The sequence below is a fragment of the Thermothelomyces heterothallicus genome, assembly GCF_042370625.1.
Source record: "Thermothelomyces heterothallicus CBS 202.75 unplaced genomic scaffold P884_scaffold_12, whole genome shotgun sequence".
Classification (NCBI taxonomy): domain Eukaryota; kingdom Fungi; phylum Ascomycota; class Sordariomycetes; order Sordariales; family Chaetomiaceae; genus Thermothelomyces; species Thermothelomyces heterothallicus.
In genome coordinates, this window is record NW_027192573.1 from 388580 (window position 1) to 407992 (window position 19413).

At 56.4% G+C, this 19413-nt stretch overlaps 6 protein-coding genes across 6 annotated transcripts; 1 reads left to right on the forward strand and 5 right to left on the reverse strand.

Moving 5' to 3' along the window:
- Positions 1 to 222: 222 nt before the first annotated feature.
- Positions 223 to 646, reverse strand: P884DRAFT_259913 (uncharacterized protein). Its single transcript, XM_069441393.1, has one exon. The coding sequence runs from the start codon at positions 630 to 632 to the stop codon at positions 423 to 425; it is 210 nt and encodes a 69-aa protein (XP_069297278.1). The 5' UTR covers positions 633 to 646; the 3' UTR covers positions 223 to 422.
- A 1898-nt stretch (positions 647 to 2544) lies between these two features.
- P884DRAFT_292314 (uncharacterized protein) lies at positions 2545 to 3717 on the reverse strand. Its single transcript, XM_069444154.1, has 5 exons — positions 3577 to 3717; positions 3190 to 3346; positions 3105 to 3123; positions 2766 to 2806; positions 2545 to 2698 (listed from the first exon to the last, which is right to left on the reverse strand). The coding sequence occupies exons 1-5, from the start codon at positions 3617 to 3619 to the stop codon at positions 2560 to 2562; spliced, it is 399 nt and encodes a 132-aa protein (XP_069297279.1). The 5' UTR covers positions 3620 to 3717; the 3' UTR covers positions 2545 to 2559.
- Positions 3718 to 5561: 1844 nt separating this feature from the next.
- On the reverse strand, positions 5562 to 9099 carry P884DRAFT_292315 (kinase-like domain-containing protein; the record flags this gene model as incomplete). Its single annotated transcript, XM_069444155.1, has 7 exons — positions 5562 to 6067; positions 6106 to 6125; positions 6164 to 6215; positions 6708 to 7076; positions 7132 to 8018; positions 8070 to 8308; positions 8366 to 9099. 7 exons carry the CDS (start codon positions 9097 to 9099, stop codon positions 5834 to 5836), a joined length of 2535 nt encoding a protein of 844 aa, XP_069297280.1. The 3' UTR covers positions 5562 to 5833.
- A 520-nt stretch (positions 9100 to 9619) lies between these two features.
- P884DRAFT_259917 (translation machinery associated TMA7) lies at positions 9620 to 10546 on the forward strand. The gene is made up of 6 exons (XM_069441394.1): positions 9620 to 9717; positions 9794 to 9816; positions 9907 to 9973; positions 10060 to 10112; positions 10179 to 10193; positions 10261 to 10546. The coding sequence occupies exons 1-6, from the start codon at positions 9696 to 9698 to the stop codon at positions 10285 to 10287; spliced, it is 207 nt and encodes a 68-aa protein (XP_069297281.1). The 5' UTR covers positions 9620 to 9695; the 3' UTR covers positions 10288 to 10546.
- A 571-nt stretch (positions 10547 to 11117) lies between these two features.
- On the reverse strand, positions 11118 to 14948 carry P884DRAFT_24195 (uncharacterized protein). Its single transcript, XM_069440251.1, has 3 exons — positions 14440 to 14948; positions 13825 to 14364; positions 11118 to 13754 (listed from the first exon to the last, which is right to left on the reverse strand). Exons 1-3 carry the CDS (start codon positions 14551 to 14553, stop codon positions 11199 to 11201), a joined length of 3210 nt encoding a protein of 1069 aa, XP_069297282.1. The 5' UTR covers positions 14554 to 14948; the 3' UTR covers positions 11118 to 11198.
- A 1634-nt stretch (positions 14949 to 16582) lies between these two features.
- Positions 16583 to 17767, reverse strand: P884DRAFT_292317 (uncharacterized protein; the record flags this gene model as incomplete). The annotated part of the gene is made up of 2 exons (XM_069444156.1): positions 16583 to 17571; positions 17746 to 17767. 2 exons carry the CDS (start codon positions 17765 to 17767, stop codon positions 16736 to 16738), a joined length of 858 nt encoding a protein of 285 aa, XP_069297283.1. The 3' UTR covers positions 16583 to 16735.
- Between the last annotated feature and the right edge of the window lie 1646 nt (positions 17768 to 19413).

Consider the following 19413-nt stretch of genomic DNA (forward strand, 5'->3'; position numbering starts at 1 on the left):
AACGAAAAGACCCGCTCTTTCGTGGCGTAAAGAGTAAGAGGTCTTCAGATCTCCGGTAAGTCTTTCAATGCGTCCTTCGTACAGTAGTGTAGTTGTAACTGAACGACCGGGGTCCGGAGTCCGAAACGGTCGTCTCCGGTGTTTTTTTTTTGTTTGAGCCAGCTTCTCGCCCGGCCTGTCAGGAGACGGCATTGATTGGGTGCCACACCTCGGGTCTGAGAGGTGATTCAGACGCTTCTCCTGCGCTGTTTGGTTCTGCAGATCGGAGCAGCCGCCAACCAAGTGGGTGATTGCATGCATCGGCCAGGAGACGGGCAGGCCGGCAGCTGCTGGGTGTTTACTGCACCGCAGCGGTAAGGACGAGCGAATTGCTTTGTCTGCAGCCTGAGCAGCGTTGAGGGTTCCTGTCATGCCGTGCCTCCCTAATGCGGGCACAGTCGGAGCCCGGATAAAGTGCTAACGAAGTATTGTACAGCCATCAGTCCGCAAGAATTCATGCGTGGCAAGGCCAAAGGAAAGGCTCCGCCGTCGATATTGGCGTGCGCTTGCTGTACGAAGTAAGTAGTACTGGCACGGGATCCTCGGGCTCGCTGAGGGAGGCGTCGAGATGCTCTGCACAACTGCACAAACATGGGAGTATCTATACGGGATAGTCCGTACGGATACCTAGTGCTATTGTAGTGTAGTTTAATCCGTACATTACGTCTCAAGCCAGGCAGTGCTCCAGACCACAGTGCTTAGCTGGGCGTGACGAAAGGCCATCGAAAGCTGGTGGGAACGGGTTGAGATGGCGTCTCGGCAGAACATGACGGTGGAACCGCTAACTAACGTAACGCTCAAGCGAAGTCGCAAGGCCTCGTGGGGCCCCTTTTCGGGATCTGCCAGGCTCGGGCCAGAAAGGGGCCAAAGCAGATCGATAACTCGGCTTCTAGGTCTCTCGTTCCCCCCAAAAGCACGTCGGCGGGCCTGTGGTGGACGGAGCGGTGGACGGGGCGGTGGGCAGCCGACGCAACCGCCTGAAATCCAAAGCACCTGCTGGTGGGTCTCTGTGGGCCGTCCAAAGGCAGTTCTCAAGCGTACATACGGAGTAGTGCTTTTTCTTGTTGCTGTTCTCCCGTCTTCCAGGCCATCTAGGCGACGCAGTGCCATTGGTCGTTGCGCCCGGTTTGACCAAGAGCGCCGATACGGAGGAGTGTGTTGGGGTTGCAGCCGTTCGGGGGCAGGCTGCGGGAAAACAAAGCGACGAGAGCACAAAAGGATGGAAAGCAGCCAACTGGGCGCAGAACCAGTCTCAGGCCACATTTGCGAGGCAACCGCAAGTTACACAGAGTCACCTCGCTTCGGTCCTTGGCACAAGGGTTGGAGGCCGAGAGGCGGATTTGTTTGATTGTGACTGGCCGAGTTAGGCAGGACCCGGGTGACTTTCGCCCCACGTTGCGTGCATTGGCCGCCTCACAATGACATCGATTCGATGGCCCGTATCTGACCGGCAGCTAAATGTGGGGCAATGGCACCCTCTGCGGCCCGCCGGGCGTGGGCAGAGGGGCGAGGAAGCTTGCAATCTCGCATTTATGCTCGTGATCAATATGAGCCCCGTATGGTACATACACGGAGCAGGTCACCCAGAGCGTCCTGTGGCAATCTTGCACCGCAGTGACTGAGCCTCTCTCGGCGGCCGCCGCTAAGTCGATGAAAGCACTGCAGTAGTTATCTGGCTGTTCCCGGCTGTGCAACCCTCTCGCAAGAGAGAGAAAAAGAAAATTTCCTCTAATATGGTAACCCTCTACTAGCTAGCTAGCCGGTCTCTACTATCTCGATACCCGTATACTCGAGTAATCTCCATTCCCTGTCTTCTCCCCGCGCCGCAAACCAAGGCCGGCCGCAGACGAGCCATGTTTGCGGCCGCTCGAATCAGCCGCCACGGCGAGTGAAGCATCTGTTAAAGAAGTAGTTACAAAGTACAGGAGTAGGGTTCGTTCGCCAAAAAAAAAAAAAAAAAAATTGGGATGCCTGCTGGGGGCTATGGAATCGGGAGGGCCTCAATATCGGGTTGCCGCTAACGATCCAGACGATCCAGCGGCTAGTGAATCGAAACCTTGATGCAGTGCGCCAAGATGCATAGACGCCGCGGTTATAGAAGTATGCGGTGTTAGTGGGTTGGGGAAAGCCTGAAATCCTGCCGCATCCTTCTGATGTTGCCGAGTCATCTCGCTAGGGACACGACTAGGCAGCCCCTCTAATTTTGGCACACTGCTTGCAAACACGGAATAACTACTGTGACTTGCAGATTGATGATCTGCACGTAAGGTATGCGAGTGGAATTTGCTTGAACACGAAGTCCGACGGTTCTTCTTCTTTTCCTTGGAAGGCGTACGCAAGATGAAACCATGCCGAGGTGAATGCAAGAGAACATAGAAAAAAGCAATGTAACTCGGTCTCAGACCAGGTTGTTCTATTCTTGCCCGTTCTTCCCGGCTAGGGTCTGCAGCCAGTATTTCCTATGGCCCGCAATCATGCACGCAAGAGCTTGGTACCATCGGCCGAAAAGAATAACGCTCATTAGCTAAGGCCATCGACCGCGCGATCTTTTTGACCCCGTGTAGATCTGGCAGGTCCCTCATATGCCTGGTTTGACACAGCATCCCTGTCCCGAGCAGACGGATCAAGGTCAAATTGGAGCGTGAACAGGCTGCCGATCCTAATGAGGAATGTTGTCAGCGGGTTAGTTATGAGTGAGTGAATGAAGGAAGGAGGCCCGAGCGCACTTGGCAAGCTTCCAGAAGCATCTTTTTATTATCACGTCTATCTAAAGTTACAGAGTAGAAGAATAAAACAGAGTTAAAATATACAAATAAATCGTAGATAAATAAATAAATAAATAATCCTGAGTCAACAAATAAGCTCTCTCTACTACTTATAATACTAGGTAAAAGCAGAAACAATAAATGATTAGCGCCTGATGATGGAGACTCGATCGTCACTACAACGCCTTTTTTGTTCTACCAAGGTACAGAGTCGTCGTGAACTAACGTTAGTATGCATGGTCGTGTTCGGTCGTAAAATTCCTTCGCTGTGTGCGGAGCGACAAATCTCTCACAACTTACGTCCGCCAATGCGGCACGCCTAACGAGCACGCATGTACGCACACACACACTCTCTCTCTCCCTCTCTCTCTCTCTCTCAACTCACCCGCTCACGGAGATGACGCCGGCCGGGAAGGCCCCGGATGTGGAACCCACTCCGAAGGCACCATCCCCGGACAGGCCGATCGCCGCTCGCTGAGGGTAGCATCGGGCGATCCAGAGTGCGGGGGTTGGATGGGGGGCCAAGTGGAGATGTGAACATGCTGCACGACGACATCATCTTTAATAACTAATCACCAGTCATCTTCTTCACGGCCGCTGCCTGCTGCGTGCGTCCGGGATAAGCGGACATTCTCTTTTTTTTTCCGTATCTGTGTTTGCACATATGATGCAGATACTTTACGCACAGAGAGTTACCGATCAATGACTAACACATCCAAGACCCCTTAGCGACGAAACAATCAATACTACGGTAATGTTAGGGGCAACTAACTCTCCAGCGGCAACACACAGGCAGGGCCGGCCAGGTGCGGCATGTGCTTGTGCGACCACTCCGTACAAATGTAGCATAATCTGTATGTACATACATACCATATATAGGTAGTGTGAGCATTCCGTAAAACATAATGCGCATCCAAAGTACACATATGTGCGATTGGGGCGGGAGCAGCTCGAGCGGGAACATGGGAGACAGGCAACAGAGCAGAATTTTCTTTGCGGCGGTCCGCGACAACTCGACCCTTTTAACTACCTACCTACGTAAAAAGGCGGGAGTGTGTGCTTCATTCCACCTAATTACGTTTGATGCTCCAAATCCTTCATGGGCCGAGAGGAGAGCCTGCGAGCAATGTAATGTAGTGTAGTTCTATACATGCTTGAATACGATACACGAACACGGTAGAGCCGAGGATGGCTCGGCCCCCGACGTAGTTATCGGCTAGGCTTCCTGGGGCTTGTTGAGGGGCAAAAGGAGAGAAAAGAAGGGCTTTTTTTTTTTGGGGGGGGGGGGAAGGGTAAAGGGCACAAGTCGTGCCTGGAGATGACCGCGGCGGCGATGGTGTGGAGGTCGGCCTGGTGGTGGTGAAAAAAAAAAGGAAAAAAATAAGAAAGAAAGAGAGGAGAGATGGCCGGCCGCGGCGGGGGGCGGCAATTCCTGTCGTCTGTCCGTGTCCGTTCCCGTAAGTCAGGGGTCGGGGGGAAAGAGGAGGGGGGGGAAGGGGAGCGAAGCAAGCAGTGTACGGAATAACTACCATGGTACTCCGTAGTGTAAGCAATACCAATTTCTTCCGTACTTCTGTCACCTTGTTCACTGGATCGAAGGAACAAACAACCGATGCGAGTAGCTCTAATGTACCGCTAGTTATACTATTCCTTGTCTGACAATTCCGACTCGATCCTCCCGGCACCGGGGCCGTTGGATTTTGGTTCGTTAGTGTCTTGCTCCTTCGATGTCAGACGAGTAGAAGAGAAGAGTCAGGGAGGAGAAAAATGAGAAACAAGAAGAAGAAACAAGTCAAAGAATGGCAGACCAGCAGGTCAACCACAGACCGTCATGGGACGACGCAGGTCTTCTGTCTTCTTGTCTGTGCCACTTGGTGCCGTGACCGGCCTAGTTACCAGTCTTCCAACCCGGAGTTTGGTCGACACGAGACGAAGGATCTAGTTCGGTCGTAAACTTATCCAATCCAAGTACGATATGGGCGAGCCCGCCTAGGGGACCGTTGGCATTCCGGATCGACGCTAGGAGCCAGTGGAAGCGGCGCAGTGCGGCGACGAAACAACAAAAACAACCTCTCCGACAGGGGGCAATGTGACCTTGGATTTTCAACCGGAGACCCAATGGACGGAATAGTTACATCATCTGTTCGAGCCGCTCGGATGCAGGATCCTGCTTGTACGTAAACTAATGTACATACAACGTCCTGCCGCTGGTGGTGGCCACTCTCGGGGGGATCTTGGGGGGTTGCCGCACATGGTTAACCTTGAAGGGTAGTTACTCCTTTCTCTCTTTGCGGTGTCAGCTTGCCACGAATTGGAGAGTCTGCCAAGGTGGAGTTCCTAAGCACTAACTTTACGGATTGTTCATGTGCGCTCTTCGAGCCACCCCGAGGGGCGTTAGGATCTCGCCACGGTCGTGTGGCGCCGTAGGAACGGCCACCGTGGCGAGGGCTTAGGATAAGTGAGGACAAGGCGGGCAGTGTGCTACAAGCGCCAACATAACACGATATTTGGTGTCAAGGCGAACCAACAAACAAAAACGAGGGGGGCGGCATGGCAGGCCAAAAGGGGGGTCAAGCACAGAGTGACCGACTGAAAAAAAGATGCGCCCTTAGGGTGCCCAGGCGTGAGCTCACTGATGGGTGCCGGCCAGTCCCTGACCGTGTCCTTCTCCCACAACATTTGGAACATTAGAGAGACCTTGAGCCTTGATGATGGAGGAGGACTTCCCCAGTGATGGTTGAAACCCCCCCCCCCCCCCCAAAAAAAAATGCAGTAATCTTATGTGCGCATGTTCTATGTCCGGACCCCCTCATATATCCCGAATCGAACTATTACCACTATAACCCCCTTCCCTTACTACAGGCGTTGCTTAGTCTCTCAATCTCAGTTCGGCATCAACCTTGACACAGCTACATCGCTATATCAGGCTCAAGCGCAACATCGCCACCGCCTCTTGGGAGGAATGAAGCTTCGCCATACCTGGCTGTCGTCCCAAACCAACTCTACCTCCACGCGCTGCAGCGCCGGTCTCATCGCCCATGCCCGTGCCCGTATCCACGCACTCGCTGAGTAAAGAAAGGATGCTTCAGCGCATCAGCAGGCACAAGCCGCTTTTCCGGGTTCAGCGTCAAGCACCGCTCCAGTAGGTCAATAAAGTGGTTGAGCTCCCGGCTCTCGGCATCGTCCATCCCGACTGATGCGGCCAGTAGGCGGGTCCGCAGGTCCCGCGTAGGCTTGACGGTCGCCAGCGTGCGAACAGTTGTCTGTGACACGAGCGAGGTGTGGTCAGCATGGTACGTACCATCCAACGTGAGGTTGAGACTAGACGTAAAAAAAAGGGCAGCGAGCCTATAAGGAACCGCATGGCGGCCGTGTTTGGACCCGGGCGGCTAGAGAGGCATAGACGCGAGACTGTGACCCGTGTATAGCCGCTGAGTTAAGCCGTCTGGGATCAGTGATTGGGGGCATTTGTGTTGACAAGTTTGTTACAACCTCGCCTGGGCCACGACGATGCGCGGCGGCAAACTGGAAAAGGAAAAGGGGGGGGGGGGTACACGCCCCGTTGCGCATGATGCAAGGCTCGGAGGTGGCTGGTGGCCATTTGGGCGGCCTGCATGGCCGCCGGGGTGAACCGCCAACGCGGGGCGTGTTTCCTAATCCCAGGCCGTGGCCGCGGTAACGAGGACCGCGGCGCAAGGTCGGTCTTGCCGCCAACTGACGGCTTTATGACACAGAACCGTGAGCCCGGAGAAGGGAGGAAAGAAGAATGATTGGCGTTGCGATTTGAGAGGAAAAGGAGGCGACGGGGTTGGAGGGGCAGGAGGGAACGCTTAGATCAATGAAGGGGTATGATGTTACGAAGAGGAAACGCGAGTAAGAGGACGTAGCAATGCTTGAACTCACCTTGCCAAGAACCTTATCCCGCTCCACGCTGATGAAGTTGCCCAGTTCGTCGAAGTGATTGTGGGCGAGCTCACCACGGCGGTAGAACTTTGCGCTCAGCTTGCCCCGAACTTCCATGATATTCTTCAGCATCTGGTTGTTGTTCTCGCCCGTGAAAAGGATCTTGCCCGTGTATAGCTCATACAGCGTGCATCCGATTGACCACATGTCGACAGCATAGTCGAAGGGCACTCCCAGGATGATTTCGGGAGCTCTGTAGAACCTGCTCACAAGGTACGGCATAGGTTCGGACGCAGCCATGGCCGCATCGGAACGATCGATTGCGGTGCCCAAGTCGCAAATCTTGAGCACGTTGCGTGCTTCGTTTACCTGTGGCCCAGTTAGCGCTTTTGGTCTCACCCCGAGGTGCGAAGGCTCGACGTACCAGTATATTGTCTGGCTTCAGATCGGCGTGGATGATGCTGCATTTGCGCATGTGGCCCAGGGCGAGGAAGATCTGGTACGCATACGCCCGTACTGCGTTCAGGTTGATGCCAACGTTGTTGCCGAACTTCTTGAGGACCTCGCGGAGGTTCATGCTCAGGTTTTCAAAAGCCATGCAGAGATGCGCCTTGTACTCGAAGGCCCGCTCGAACCTGACAATGTGTTTCTTGTCGTCCGGATCGGCGGCATTGAGCTTCTCGAGAATGGCAATTTCGGTGAGACCTCCTTTGCGCAGCGCATCGTTGTTGCGCATAATCTTGATGGCAACCTGTTTCTTGGTGGTGATGTCGACGGCACGAGCCACGCCCGAGAACATACCACGGCCCAAGGTCGTCAGGACCTGATACCGCCCATCCAGTAGCTCCCCCGGCCGGATCTTGTAATAGCCCTCCTTGTCATCTCCTTCCAAGATGCCGCCGCCGCCTTGCGGTGCGCGTCCTTCTTGGGCGGCGTCGGGTTTTTCAGGCGCAGGCGCGGCGAACTTGTCGGCAAAGTTATCTGCGAACATGTCGAAGTCGTCGTCGTCATCACCTTTCTTGGCGCCCTTGTCCTCCTCCGTCTCCGCCGGAGGGGCCGCAAGTTCGTCCTGAGAGGGACGACGAGGCTCACCATGCAGACCTACGTTGCCGTGGCGCATCTCGTCTCTGCGCTCATCCTCCTTCATGTCGGCGGTCGGGTCATAGTCAGCAGCCGACGGGCCGTCCTCGTCGGCCGTCTTAGCCTTGGCGTGAGCATTGATGAGTGCTTGGTCGTCAGCAAAGTTGAAGCTCCCGGGAGACAGGGCGGCTTGAACCCCGCCCGGAGACGGACCGGGTGATAAAGGGCCGTCTATGCTCGTTAGCAGAATCCACCTGTCGTTTCTAGGGCTCGTGGGCTTACTGGAGGAGGGGGTGGCGCCTCCGGCTTTCTGGGGGCCCGGAGTGCTCGGACGAGTCGAAGTCGGCGTGGAGGCAGGCCGGTCACCGGCCTGTAACGCCTGGACCGTCGGGGTTGCTGCTCGCTTGAGAGCCGCTTCTCTGGCTCGGCGACGCCGCTCAATCTCCGCCTGAACGGCCGCCTCCTGGTCCATGGCCGCATCGGGGTCCCAGTCCATATCGGGTTCCGGTTCGGGAGGTGCGCTGCAACGGCAGCGTTAGCGATGGTCAAGCCTCTCGAAAACTCGGAACCACCCTTACCTGGGTTGTGAAAGGGCAAGGTCATTAATGCCTCGTTCAACCGGAGCACCTTGATCAGTTTTAGCATTCTGCTTGGACACATCAGGAGCCTCTACTGGTGCATCCCGTCTGGACGTGGAGCCATCCTGGGGACGTCTCTCAGCAGGGGCACTGTACTTGACTTCCCCTGACCTCAGGTCATCTCCGGAGCGGCCACCGTCTCGCCCCGCCCTGTCGGTCCTGTCGGTCCTGTCGCCCCTGCCGCGGGGTGACCGACTGCGGGTCCGAGCCCGCTTGTCCGGGTAGCCATCGTCCCTGCGATCACGGTCGTAGCTGCGGTCGTAGGTGCCGGCATCGGCGCGGTGGCCTCTGGGGCGAGGGGGTGCCGGTTCGCGGCTGCCGTAGCGATAGTTCGGTCGCTCGTCGTAGCGGTCTGCGCCACGTGAGGGAGGACGGTCTAGGTCGCGATACGGGCGGCGATAGTCGCGAGAGCTGCCCTCGTAGTGGACGCGGAACTGGCGGCTGTCGCGCCGGTCGCGGTGGTCCTCCCGGGGCCGCTTCCAGCCGCGGGGCGAACGGCTTCGGCGGGGCCCGTCGGCCGATTCTCTTGATGGTAAGTCGCGCTCGGGCGTGCGCGACGGGTATCTACCTCGATGTCTGCCGGTCCGGTCAACATCACCGTTTTGTCCAGAGCGAGGCAGGGGAGTTGCCTCTACGATTTCCCCCTCATCCGAGCTGAACGTAGAGGACGCCATTATATGTACCGACCGCCGAGTTCACCCTTCTAGTTCTTCTATGCTGTCCTGGCTTGGCGGAGACTCAAACCGGCGCTCTCTGGTTCAGGGGCGCCCCGCTCGAATGTAGCAGGCAGCGCCCAATGTAGTCAAATCAATTCGGCTGGGGAGTATTCAGACTTGAGCTTCGACTTTTCCAGTCGCGGTCGTGGATAAGTCAGGATAAGGCGAAGGGAAAGGCTGATTCGGGAGAGCAAAATCGTTAATGCCTATGGTGGAGATGTTTGTGGTGTCAACGTGGGACCGAGAAAGCCTGACGCGGCGATGTTGGGTTTACGTTTTCCGATGTTGAAAGTTCTCAGGGCGTTGATGCAACGCTCTCGGGGCGTCTGGCAGCCCGCCTCAGGTGACAATGCAAGGGACTTCCAGAAGCAATTCACCGGAGTTTAGCCGTTTCACCGCCCAAATTTTCCAGGGGACTTGCGCCGGGGCCTGCCGCTCTTCCGGCGGGGCCATTTTTCCCCTAAACCGGCTCGAAGCAGTCGACTCTCCCACATTTTGCCCTGAGGCGACCCAAGCTTTCACGGTCTCGGAGCTGTCGTTACTCAGATCACAAAATGGGTGGTCAGAGCAGAGAAGGTACGTTCCTGTCCAAGACATCATGGTTTGCTTGCGCCAGTAAGATCACTCTTAATTAGTAACACTCCTCCATTAGGCGGCAAGGCCAAGCCCCTCAAGGTGCGCATGACTGCTATCCGTTCCTGGGTTCCCTTCCTGTAGAACCCACTTTGACGATCAGAGCTTAACCGGGATGCGGTTCGAAAACAGGCCCCGAAGAAGTCTGCCAAGGAACTCGATGAGGAGGATCTGGCCTTCAAGGCGAAGCAGCGTGAATGTGAGGATTTTGCCGGAGGAACTCGGAACTCCCAAGGGCACATTTCTCCCGCTGACATTGTTCACTAACACTCCCGCTCAACCCAGATGAGAAAGCCAAGAAGGAGCTCGCGGCCAAGGCCAGCGGCAAGGGTCCTCTGGTGAGTTTCCGTGCCCGCTCGCGGTCCTTTACTACGCCGTCACTGACCTCTCTTCGCCGCCTCTAGAACATAGGTTCTCAGGTATGGTTCGCCTTTCGGCGGGATCTACCACGGCTCGCGACCATGCTAATATGGAGACAAAAAAAAGGGCATCAAGAAGTCGGGAAAGAAGTAGAGTTCCCATTCTGGGAAGCAGGGCATTGCGTTGCGTTGCGTGGCGTGGCGTTGTGTTGCATTGCGTGTGTTGGCCGATTTATAAGGCCTCCAATGCCGGTGCCGGTGTTGGGTTATGGTTAGGATTGGGATTCTTTCTCGGGCGCAAAGGGTCAGCGGTAGCTGGGCGCAGGATTGCCATGTTTGCGAGGATACGGACCTTACATAACGAAGACAATGAGCGACGTTTTCTACGCAGTAAAGTGAACGCTGGACTTGGACTACTTGACTGTGCACGAGAACCAAGCCTGGGATCGTCCTGGTAACCTACACGGAATATCTCCTACCTTCGCAGTCTCGGGTCCCGTCATGCCCTATACTATCTATGCCCGAGCCCGCCTTCACCTAACGTGGTCTGTTGCCGTCAGCAATTCTCTCAAAATGAGGCCCCTGATAGAGAGCAGGTATTTGTTATTATGAATCGAAGCCCGAACCACGAATCAATTACAAGATTGTACTACAGCATAAACATACTACATCTGCGTAGTGGTAGATCAAAGATATTGGCAAAAGTAGGTACCGTCTATCAAGAACGTCATGCGTCTGTCATGCATGCGGTGGCCAGCCAGCCATCATATCCAAACAACACAACAGATGCGTGAATAGGTAAAACAAGCCCAACCGCCAACGCCAGAACAATGCCACCATTTTGCGACGCGCTCGAGAGCAGAACCGGCCTTGGTTGCTTCCCTTGCAGAAATTGCGCCATCATCCCTTTGACAACTGCCAGACAGACCCCGTAAAAGATCCCGTAAAAGATCCGCTGCTTTCATCCCGTTTAATCCAATCCTCTCCATCTTCTCGTCCTTCCTCACCCTGCCCTGCCCCCTTAGTCTGAGTGGAGGCCTCATGAGAGAGAAAGGGGAAACGAGACTACCGGTTCCCTCCCCAAATCTGGCTTCCCGCACTACCCGCACCAGGCCCCTTGCCCCTAGTCGCAGCCCCCGGCGTCACGCTTCGATCGCCGTACCCAGCCCTCGCACCACTGCTTCCGCCTCTAAAATAATCGTACCGCGCCGGATCCTTCTGCTGCTGCGTCCCAGCCACAGTCCTCAGAGGTGGCGGCTGCACATCATATTCATCCGTCTGCGGTAGTCCGCCGTACCCGTGCGGCCCGCCACCCAGCATGCCCGGGGCGCGCTGGCTATATCGGCTGCTGGAAGCAGATGCTACCGGACCCAGGTCGTCATCTGCTGCTCCTGCTCCGGGAGACCGATACGTGCTCGGCGTCGGAGGAATCCCCGGCGAGGAGACCGGCATGCCCGCGGCGCCGGCCACGAGGTTGGTGGCGCTGTCGTTGGGGTTGGCGTACATGGGGCTGCGGGGGCGGGCAACCGGGTCGAAAGCGGAGGAAGAGAGGTAGCCTGGTTGCCCTGGATAGGCGGACGAAGCGCCGATGGGGTCTGGGTACGGAGAATAAGGGTTCCTGTTGCTGGCGAAACCCATTCCACCTTGGGGCGTGCCCGGCCGTGAGTTGGGCTCTGAGTGCCCGCTGCCGATCGTGCCCGGTGTGCCAGGGCGGACGATGTCCGGGTTCCGGCCGAATAGGTCGCCACCACCGTGGTCTGCAGCGAATTCGTCGCGGTTCTTGTAGAACTCAAAATCGAGGCGCGATTCGGGGACGACTTCAAACCCGGGAATTGAAGGCGAGAGCTTCCCGGCTTTGCCGGACGCCATGTTGTCGAGGAGATAGGTGTCGCTGTAGCCACTAACGGTGGCGGAATCGTCGTGGCCAGCGTCCCGCCCGTCGCTCAGACGGCCTTGGTAAATGCTGGCGAGCAGGTGCTGCGCCTTGGCATGCACCATCGGTGTGATGAGAGGCTTATAGAGCGCGGGATGGCCGAAGCGAGCGGCAAGCCGGTCGTTCCGCGAGCTCTGCTCCTTGACGTCGAATCCCGACTCGGCTCGCTGCTGCGGGGAATACCTAGTGGCATAATAGTGCATCTTGTCGTCAAAGGCGCGCGAGCAGTAAAACTTGAATGCGAGCATGAGGAACGGGAGGGGGGCGACGGCATACGCCTCGACATGCGTTCCGTCACCGCGAACCCAGCACGTCAGGAACACGACAAGGTGAGAAAGCATGGAGCCGAAGAGGAAGCGGTTGAACAAGATGCGCCAGAACAGACCGCCGCTCTCGGTCTTGGTGACGAAGACGTAAAGCAGCAGATACTTCTTCAGCCCTACGTCGATGCAGAAGTACAGGGCCGCGGCCGGCAGAACAAGCGGCTGGATGGAGCCGTAGCAGAGGGCGACGGTGGAGTAGTACAAGAAGTAGTTGTAGTAACTCGCATAGTCGAACGGAGGCGGCGCAGTGAATTCGATCAGCTCGCGGGGTGTCGGACTCGAAAACTTGCGCGTGACAAAGGTAGAGAGAAGGGTCCAGAGCTGAGCCAGGTCGACGGCGGCGCCGAGTTGTCTCTGGAGGAGCCAGGTCACCCAGAACGGCGACACGCCGCAGAGGGAGACGAACAGGGTCTGGCCGATGTTGGCGTCGAGGAAGGCATGCCAAGCATTCGCGCCCCCCTCGGTCTGCTGCACAACGGTTGCCGTAAAGTTCCATATGGCGCTAAACATGGAGAAGACGATGAGGTTGTTGAAGACAAAGAAGGCGTACAGCTTCGCGACGACGTGACGCTCGCGCCCGGTCTTGGTCTGGTCGCCCGCCTTGATGGACAGGCGCCGGAAGATGATCGGGAGGACAAGGTAGACGAGCGACATGAGCGCGGGGGAGGCGATACCCTGGATGATGGACCAGATCCCGGCGTTCTGGCGTAGCGACTCCTGGAAGGCGGGCCACACTTGCCCCAAGTTACTCAGGTTGACCAAGAAGATGGCAATCATGGCGTTTGGTGCGATCCAGGCGATCGTGAGGGCCGCCATCCAAAGGTTGTTCCACAGCCTCCTCCTGCTCCGGGTCGACGAGTTGAGCGGCATATTGTCCCAAATGATGTCGTTCGGCCGCGGAGCCAACCTGATGGTGGCGCCGCGGGGTTTTCTCTTGCGGCAGGCATAGGCGATGGCATGCGCCTCGGCGATATCTGCGTAGGATGAGAATCCGTATGGCATCGAGCCCCGTTTATCGATCCGTTGTCGAACGTCCTTGATCTCCAGCTCCAACACCTTGATCCGCTGGGTGAGGTACTCGATGGCGTCGACTTTGTGGCCTTTCGGGTAGGTGCTATACGAAGGGTCCTTCTTGGAAGGCGAGCATTTGGGTCTCTCCGGCGGGAGGTTGTCCGGATCTCTGAGGTACTTGGCCAGCACCTTCTCCAGTTTTCGGACGGCCTTGTCGTGCTGCTGGATGAGGTCGGGGAGGACCTTGACGTCGCGGGCGACGGCGGTTCTCGAGAAGGACGAGTTAGGGGCGACGGTATCAATGATCCGGGCAATGCCTTCGTCCGAGGTGAGGTTCTTGGGAATGTCGTACAACTGCGATCGGTTGGTTAGCTGGGCGGTTCGGTTGAACGGAGCAGCAAGAGGACGAGAGTCGCCGTTGTACCATCAATGTGCGGGCGTGGAGGCTGTGCTGGTACTCCTCGCTCCGCATGTAGACGCGCCTCATCTGCAACACCTTCCTGTAGTTCCACCAAAGGAAGCCGCAAACGACAATCGTCAACAGCCAAGCGAACGTGACGGTGGCCCAGTGCGCAGAGGCCCAAACGTTCAGCGGTGTGATCCTGCTCAACCAATTCGCTTCATCGGCAGCGAAGTTGGCCCAGTTGATCGGGACCAGGATGGCGCAACCGAGTAGGGAGAGGACGAGGAAGATGTTGCGGCACATCCTGGTGAAGCGAAGAAAGACGGCGGCATCCATGCCGACCAGGTTGATCATGTCCCGCTCAGAAGTCGTCCACAGGGGTACGATCCAGGCAAAGATGCCCTTCCCCAGTGGTGGAGGGGCGTGTTTCTCGTCGGCATGCTTCAGTTTCGGCGCATATACAACGCTATTGTACGGGCGAAGGAAGGAAAAGCAGATGGCGATGGCGACCGTGACGCCCAGGGAGGAGCCTAAAGCGGCAAACACGGCATTCGATTGAAGCTAGGCAGGTAGATTACGGGTCAGCACCAGCGCAGGGAACGATTCAAGGAGCGCCGTGGCGTTTCGGAGAGGTACCTTAACCTGGGACGAGAAGGGATCTGACAAGAGCTCCAGCAGGACCTTGGCCGGATCGTTGTTGTCTTTGCCCCCAGGTTCGTCCCGGGAGAGAACATGTCTTATAGCATCCATACCGGGCTCGGAGGAGTAGAGTTCGACGCCCGCGAAGGGCAGGGATGCAAGTCGAGGCCAAGAACTTTCTGATTGGGCTCGTGCGAGCAAGCCGGCCCTCAGGAAGGAAAAAACAGACGGCCCTTAAGAAGCCAGACTGGATCCTCGAGCCGCCGGGGTTCGAGCTGCGGGGTGCAACAGTCCCAGTATCTTTTCCATCCACCAGCAAGTCCCGTCTCCGGTATATGCACGTTCCTCTTCCCTTCCAAGGAACAGAACCAAACAAAAAGCCAACTGTCAAGGACGCCTTGGCCGGCTCGGAACGGACCTCCTTCGAAACACACAAAGATCGATCAAAAAAGCAAGTCAAGTCAGATTTGAGGGCGTCAAGTGCTTGCTGGACGTGATGCTCCGAAAGGTGACGTATGCTAGCAGCGACGCTTCAACGCCAAGGCCCGAGAATGGTGTGTCGACTCAAAAGAGGGACGGGTTGATGGGGTTCGAGATCGACAAGGGTAGACGTGCATGCAGATCGGTCGTGGAGAGGGCGCGACGAAGTTCGACCGCGCGGAAACGAGTGTCTGGGGAGAATCGACCAGTAACGAGCGATGGTCGAGCCTCCGATGCTAAGGGCAACAGCAAAGTGGTATGAAGGAGCTCAGTCGAAAGGTCGGTCAGTAAGGGAGTTCAGGGACTGGCCTATTCTCCGAAAAAGACCTGGATCCCGGGGGGAGGGAGTGGGGACAGGGGACCAAGTTCTGGAATCTAAAAAGCCCAGCCAGAGAGGATGGGGTTGCCGGTGTTAGCCAAGAATGACCACCTCTCGGCAAGCGAACCCCCAAAAATTTCTGCCAGCTTTATGTGCTTCTCCCGCGCGTGCCGGAACGCTCGAGATAACTAACTATGCAAAAACCGGTTGGGCGATCGCTCTGGAGGCATCTCGCTCCACCGAGCGCGTCGCCAAAAATACAACAAGACTCTGGAGACCGAACCGGGCATTTTCCCGTAACAATCCAATGATGCCCAGCAAAGGCAGTCTTCTTTTTGGCACTGCCACCTGTTCCCCCCACCCCCGGACGAGCCAAGTCCCCGGGTCCCGTTCTCGTCCCACCTTCCAGACGGCCGGTGGAACAGCCAGCTGGCAAAATACGAGCTCTTTGAATGAGTGAGATCAAGGAAGTGCACGATGGCAATGTCGCATCCAAACATGTCAACAAATCTAGTTACAATAAATCCGAGAATCACCAGGGCAGCTTTGATCGTTCCCGGAACGATCCCGGAACGATCCCGTCACGCCGACTACACTACAGGATCATTCACATAAAGCAGGGTGTCAATGTGCATCTCCATTAGGTACAAGTACGCAGCAATTTATATATACATACTCCGTACATACTCAATTATATTTTAGCTTTGTGATGCTGTGTAGTTATATGCGCGTACATAAACTTGACAACCAGGGGTCCCGTTTTCTCGCTGCCACACACAACAACGGGATCTGGGAACCTTGCCACATCGGGCGTCGATCCGAGGAACGCATCGGCTTTTGACGCAGATCTCCGCTTCCGAACGGGTGTGTGCGCTGCAGTCAACCTTCTTGAAAGAGAAAATAACCATCGCGAGACAAGAATAAGAAATTTTAGAGGTCGACAAGACCAAAAGAAACCGACCGATATTCAGCGGCCCATGCTAGTCTTGGAGTGTTCGGCTGACCAGGCTCATGAAAAACTTGGTCATGCAGTTGGACCTCGTGGCTTTTGGACCACACCAAAGACCGGCAGCTGATAACCACCGTTTAGGAAAGGGTCGAGTATCAGGTTGTCAACCTCCTCATTGATAGTTTTCGACCTGAACCGACAACCTGGAGAAGCAGAGATCCGCCAGCACCAGAGTGTTGAACGACTTCATTGATTACAATGGTAAGTAAAAGCTACTTGTTCCTGCAGCGTAATCATAATGTACATAACCTGCCGTCCGCCGCTTGACACCTCGAGCCACCTCGCAGGTTGTATAAAACCATCCATGCCGAGGATCGGCCACCAAAAAAAGTATACGAGTTATTGCAAGAGAATTTTTGAGAACCAAGCCCGGTTCGGATTTTAAGCCAACCTGCCGACGGACCGTAAACAAAACCCCATGGAAGGAAGAAACACCCATCATTGCTCGTTTGACCACCTTACCTCGCTCCAAAGAGCTCCAGGGTTCAAACCTCAACAGGCCCCTGGCTCCGCGTCTTCCTCGCGGTCCTGCCGACCGGCGCGGCAGGCTTGGTCGCCTGCTTCTTTGAACGGCCCCTTTTCTTGGCAGGGGGAGCAGGTGGGGCATCAGCCCCGCCCCCGTTGGTTTCCGCCGGTGGTTGGGTCTCCGTCTCGGCAGGGGCGGAGTCGCCCTCGGCGTCCGTCTTGACTCTCTTGCTCCCTGCGGCGTCGCCCTCGGCATCGGCGCTGGGCTCGAGCGCGGCGTCGGCTTTACGCTTGTTGTTGGCAGTGTCGTCCTCAGCGGCGGTTACGGGGGTTGCTGCTGGCTGGTCTCTCATCTCCGTATCTGGGACGGGCTTGGCTTCGGCGTTCGCGCTGGCAGCCGCGGCGGGCTCGGTATCAGTCGGCTTCACGGTCGCAGACTCCTCTGATTTCTCGGCGACATCCTTGGGGGGTTCCGTCGCGGATGCGGCGGCTTCCAGTGGCTCCCCGACAGCTGACGTGTCGGTTCTTCCGTTAGTCTGCTTGGGCTCCTCCGCCGCAGGAGAAGTGGACGTCGCGCTAGGCTCGGCAGCTTCTGTGGATCGATCAGTAGATGCCGGCTTGGGCTCTTCCTCCTGAGGTGCGCTCGGTTCCGGGATTACACCCTCAACCCCCCCGCCGCTGGCGGAACCGGCACCAGTCTGGGTGGAGCGCTCGGTGGATTCGGCCTGGGCGCCTTGCTCTGCCTTGGCTCCTTCCGGCTTCGCGTCCTGCTCTCCGGGCGGATTAGGCGCTGGGATCTCCGCGGCGCTCATGGCTGCGGTTACGGGCGGCCCCGTAGATTGACCCTGCTGAGCGACTGGTCATCGCCAGTAGAGGAAAAGAGAACCCTAACGTCAGCAACATATGCGAAGCAAGCAACGAAGAAGCGACGGCGGTTGATGGACAGACTAATCTTCTTGCTAGGGCGCAATTGAAGGCCATGGCATGGGCGACAAGTGATGACTGCTGCGGCGCCAAGGCAGGAGCTCACCTTTCTCTGGCTCGGCAGACATCGCGAAATATGACGTAACGGCCAATGGGCGCGAATGAAGCGACTAGGGGCCCAAAATCGCAAGAGCGCAACGATGGAGGGCTGCCGCGGTGATATCGCGGTCGGAAACAGCTCAATGGGTGATGGTTGAGGCGATTTCAATTGATGGTCGTGTGGTAGAGCAGTGAATGGAGACAAAAAGATGGCAATGGAACAAAACAGAAAATGCGTCGGGAAATGGCTGAGCTTGCGGAATACGGTGGCAGCGTTCCCTCGCACACGGTACAAACTAGGAAGTTCCTGCGTGCCTTGGTTAATGCAGTCGCACTGACGAATTAACCCCGCCGGAAGAATGACGGAGGGCATCTTCCCCACGCGTATGTGCGGACGTACATGACGGGGGCCCAGATTGCCGGCTGCCTTATGAGGTATCCACTAGACGTAATGAGTACCTTACATACCTGACTTGCGGTAACATGCGTAGCGTACTCTGTAAGGTAACTATCTTTGTTACCTCCGTAACTTACCTGAATCAAGAAGGGCTGTACTGTACGTCCGTACATACATGACAGAGGAATATGGAGTCGTCTGCTACAACTTCCAAGTAGAGCTTGCGAATCAACCTATCCACGCCACTCGCAGCTTCTCCTCCTCATTTCTTTGCGTGTTGCCTGTTCATTTGCTCACAACCCAAGATTCACGAGCTCCAGGCAAACGAACAGAGACTTGACCATCAAGAACACTGAGCTATCACGCGAGCGCCGGACAGTACCAGAACCGCCTGGGGCCTAAATGTGGGCATCGCGCTTCAATCAGCAAGCGCGTTGGGCTGCCGCCTGTGGGTTCAACTTATGCCTAGCTCAGAAGACAACGTCGGACCGAAGAAGACTTGAAAGCAGCGTGCCAGGGTGTCAGAGCCTTCGATGACGAAACAGTGGGGTGGTGGTCTTTACAGTCGAACCAGCAAATACTATAAGGTGCTCGCGCTGACATTCCGATTTCTGTTCTCCCACAGTTGGCGGCCGGCGGCGACTTCGACGCGCAAATCTCCTTCCCAGGGTAGAAGCGAACGACAGAGTTGACAGCTGCAGCATGTCGACATCGGAGCCTTGTGAGTTGCAACTAGTGCGCATAGCCCGCAGCATGACGCGTGCGGCCTACGAGTCTTGGCAGCAGGATATTCGAGCATGCACTCGGGAGGCCGGCTTGGTGACCGTATTAAGGACCTCTACAAGTCATGTTCGCAGGCGGTTGCCGTCCATGGCGGGCGCGTTGAGGAACGTGGCGTGCTCTGTCTCTCGGCCAGCGTACGGGAACACACGATGGTAAAAAAAATAAAAATAAAAATTAAAAAAAAAAAAAGAAGGGGGGGGGGTTCTCAGGCGCGGCAGGCGTTGCTCTTGCATGGGTGACTTATAAGCACAATTTATTGTCAGAATCATAAGTTCGGCAGCGATTCAGATATTGTGGACGTCCACCGAAGGGTGACGTTTACAAGCGCCAGCCAGAAAGGGGTGCATGGACCGTTCATCCCGGCCGGTTCCGTGTCTTCTTCCGTTCTCACGGACCTGACTCTGCTGAAAAACACTTTTCGGGATGATATATATCGCTCGCGCGGCAGGAATCTTTTCATCGGATGCTGAAGCGGCGATAGCGGGGGAGAGCAGG

Coding starts and splice junctions, on each gene's coding strand:
- P884DRAFT_259913 (XM_069441393.1), bottom strand. CDS start 632: ATGTTTGTGCAGTTGTGCAGAGCATCTCGACGCCTCCCTCAGCGAGCC.
- P884DRAFT_292314 (XM_069444154.1), bottom strand. CDS start 3,619: ATGCCGCACCTGGCCGGCCCTGCCTGTGTGTTGCCGCTGGAGA. Junction 3,347..3,576: donor CTGTGTGTTGCCGCTGGAGA/GTTAGTTGCCCC, acceptor GTCGTCGTGCAG/CATGTTCACATCTCCACTTG. Junction 2,699..2,765: donor TGCTTCTGGAAGCTTGCCAA/GTGCGCTCGGGC, acceptor ATTCCTCATTAG/GATCGGCAGCCTGTTCACGC.
- P884DRAFT_259917 (XM_069441394.1), top strand. CDS start 9,696: ATGGGTGGTCAGAGCAGAGAAG. Junction 9,718..9,793: donor GGGTGGTCAGAGCAGAGAAG/GTACGTTCCTGT, acceptor CTCCTCCATTAG/GCGGCAAGGCCAAGCCCCTC. Junction 9,974..10,059: donor CAAGGCGAAGCAGCGTGAAT/GTGAGGATTTTG, acceptor CGCTCAACCCAG/ATGAGAAAGCCAAGAAGGAG.
- P884DRAFT_24195 (XM_069440251.1), bottom strand. CDS start 14,553: ATGGATGCTATAAGACATGTTCTCTCCCGGGACGAACCTGGGGGCAAA. Junction 14,365..14,439: donor CCTTCTCGTCCCAGGTTAAG/GTACCTCTCCGA, acceptor CTACCTGCCTAG/CTTCAATCGAATGCCGTGTT. Junction 13,755..13,824: donor TCCACGCCCGCACATTGATG/GTACAACGGCGA, acceptor AACCGATCGCAG/TTGTACGACATTCCCAAGAA.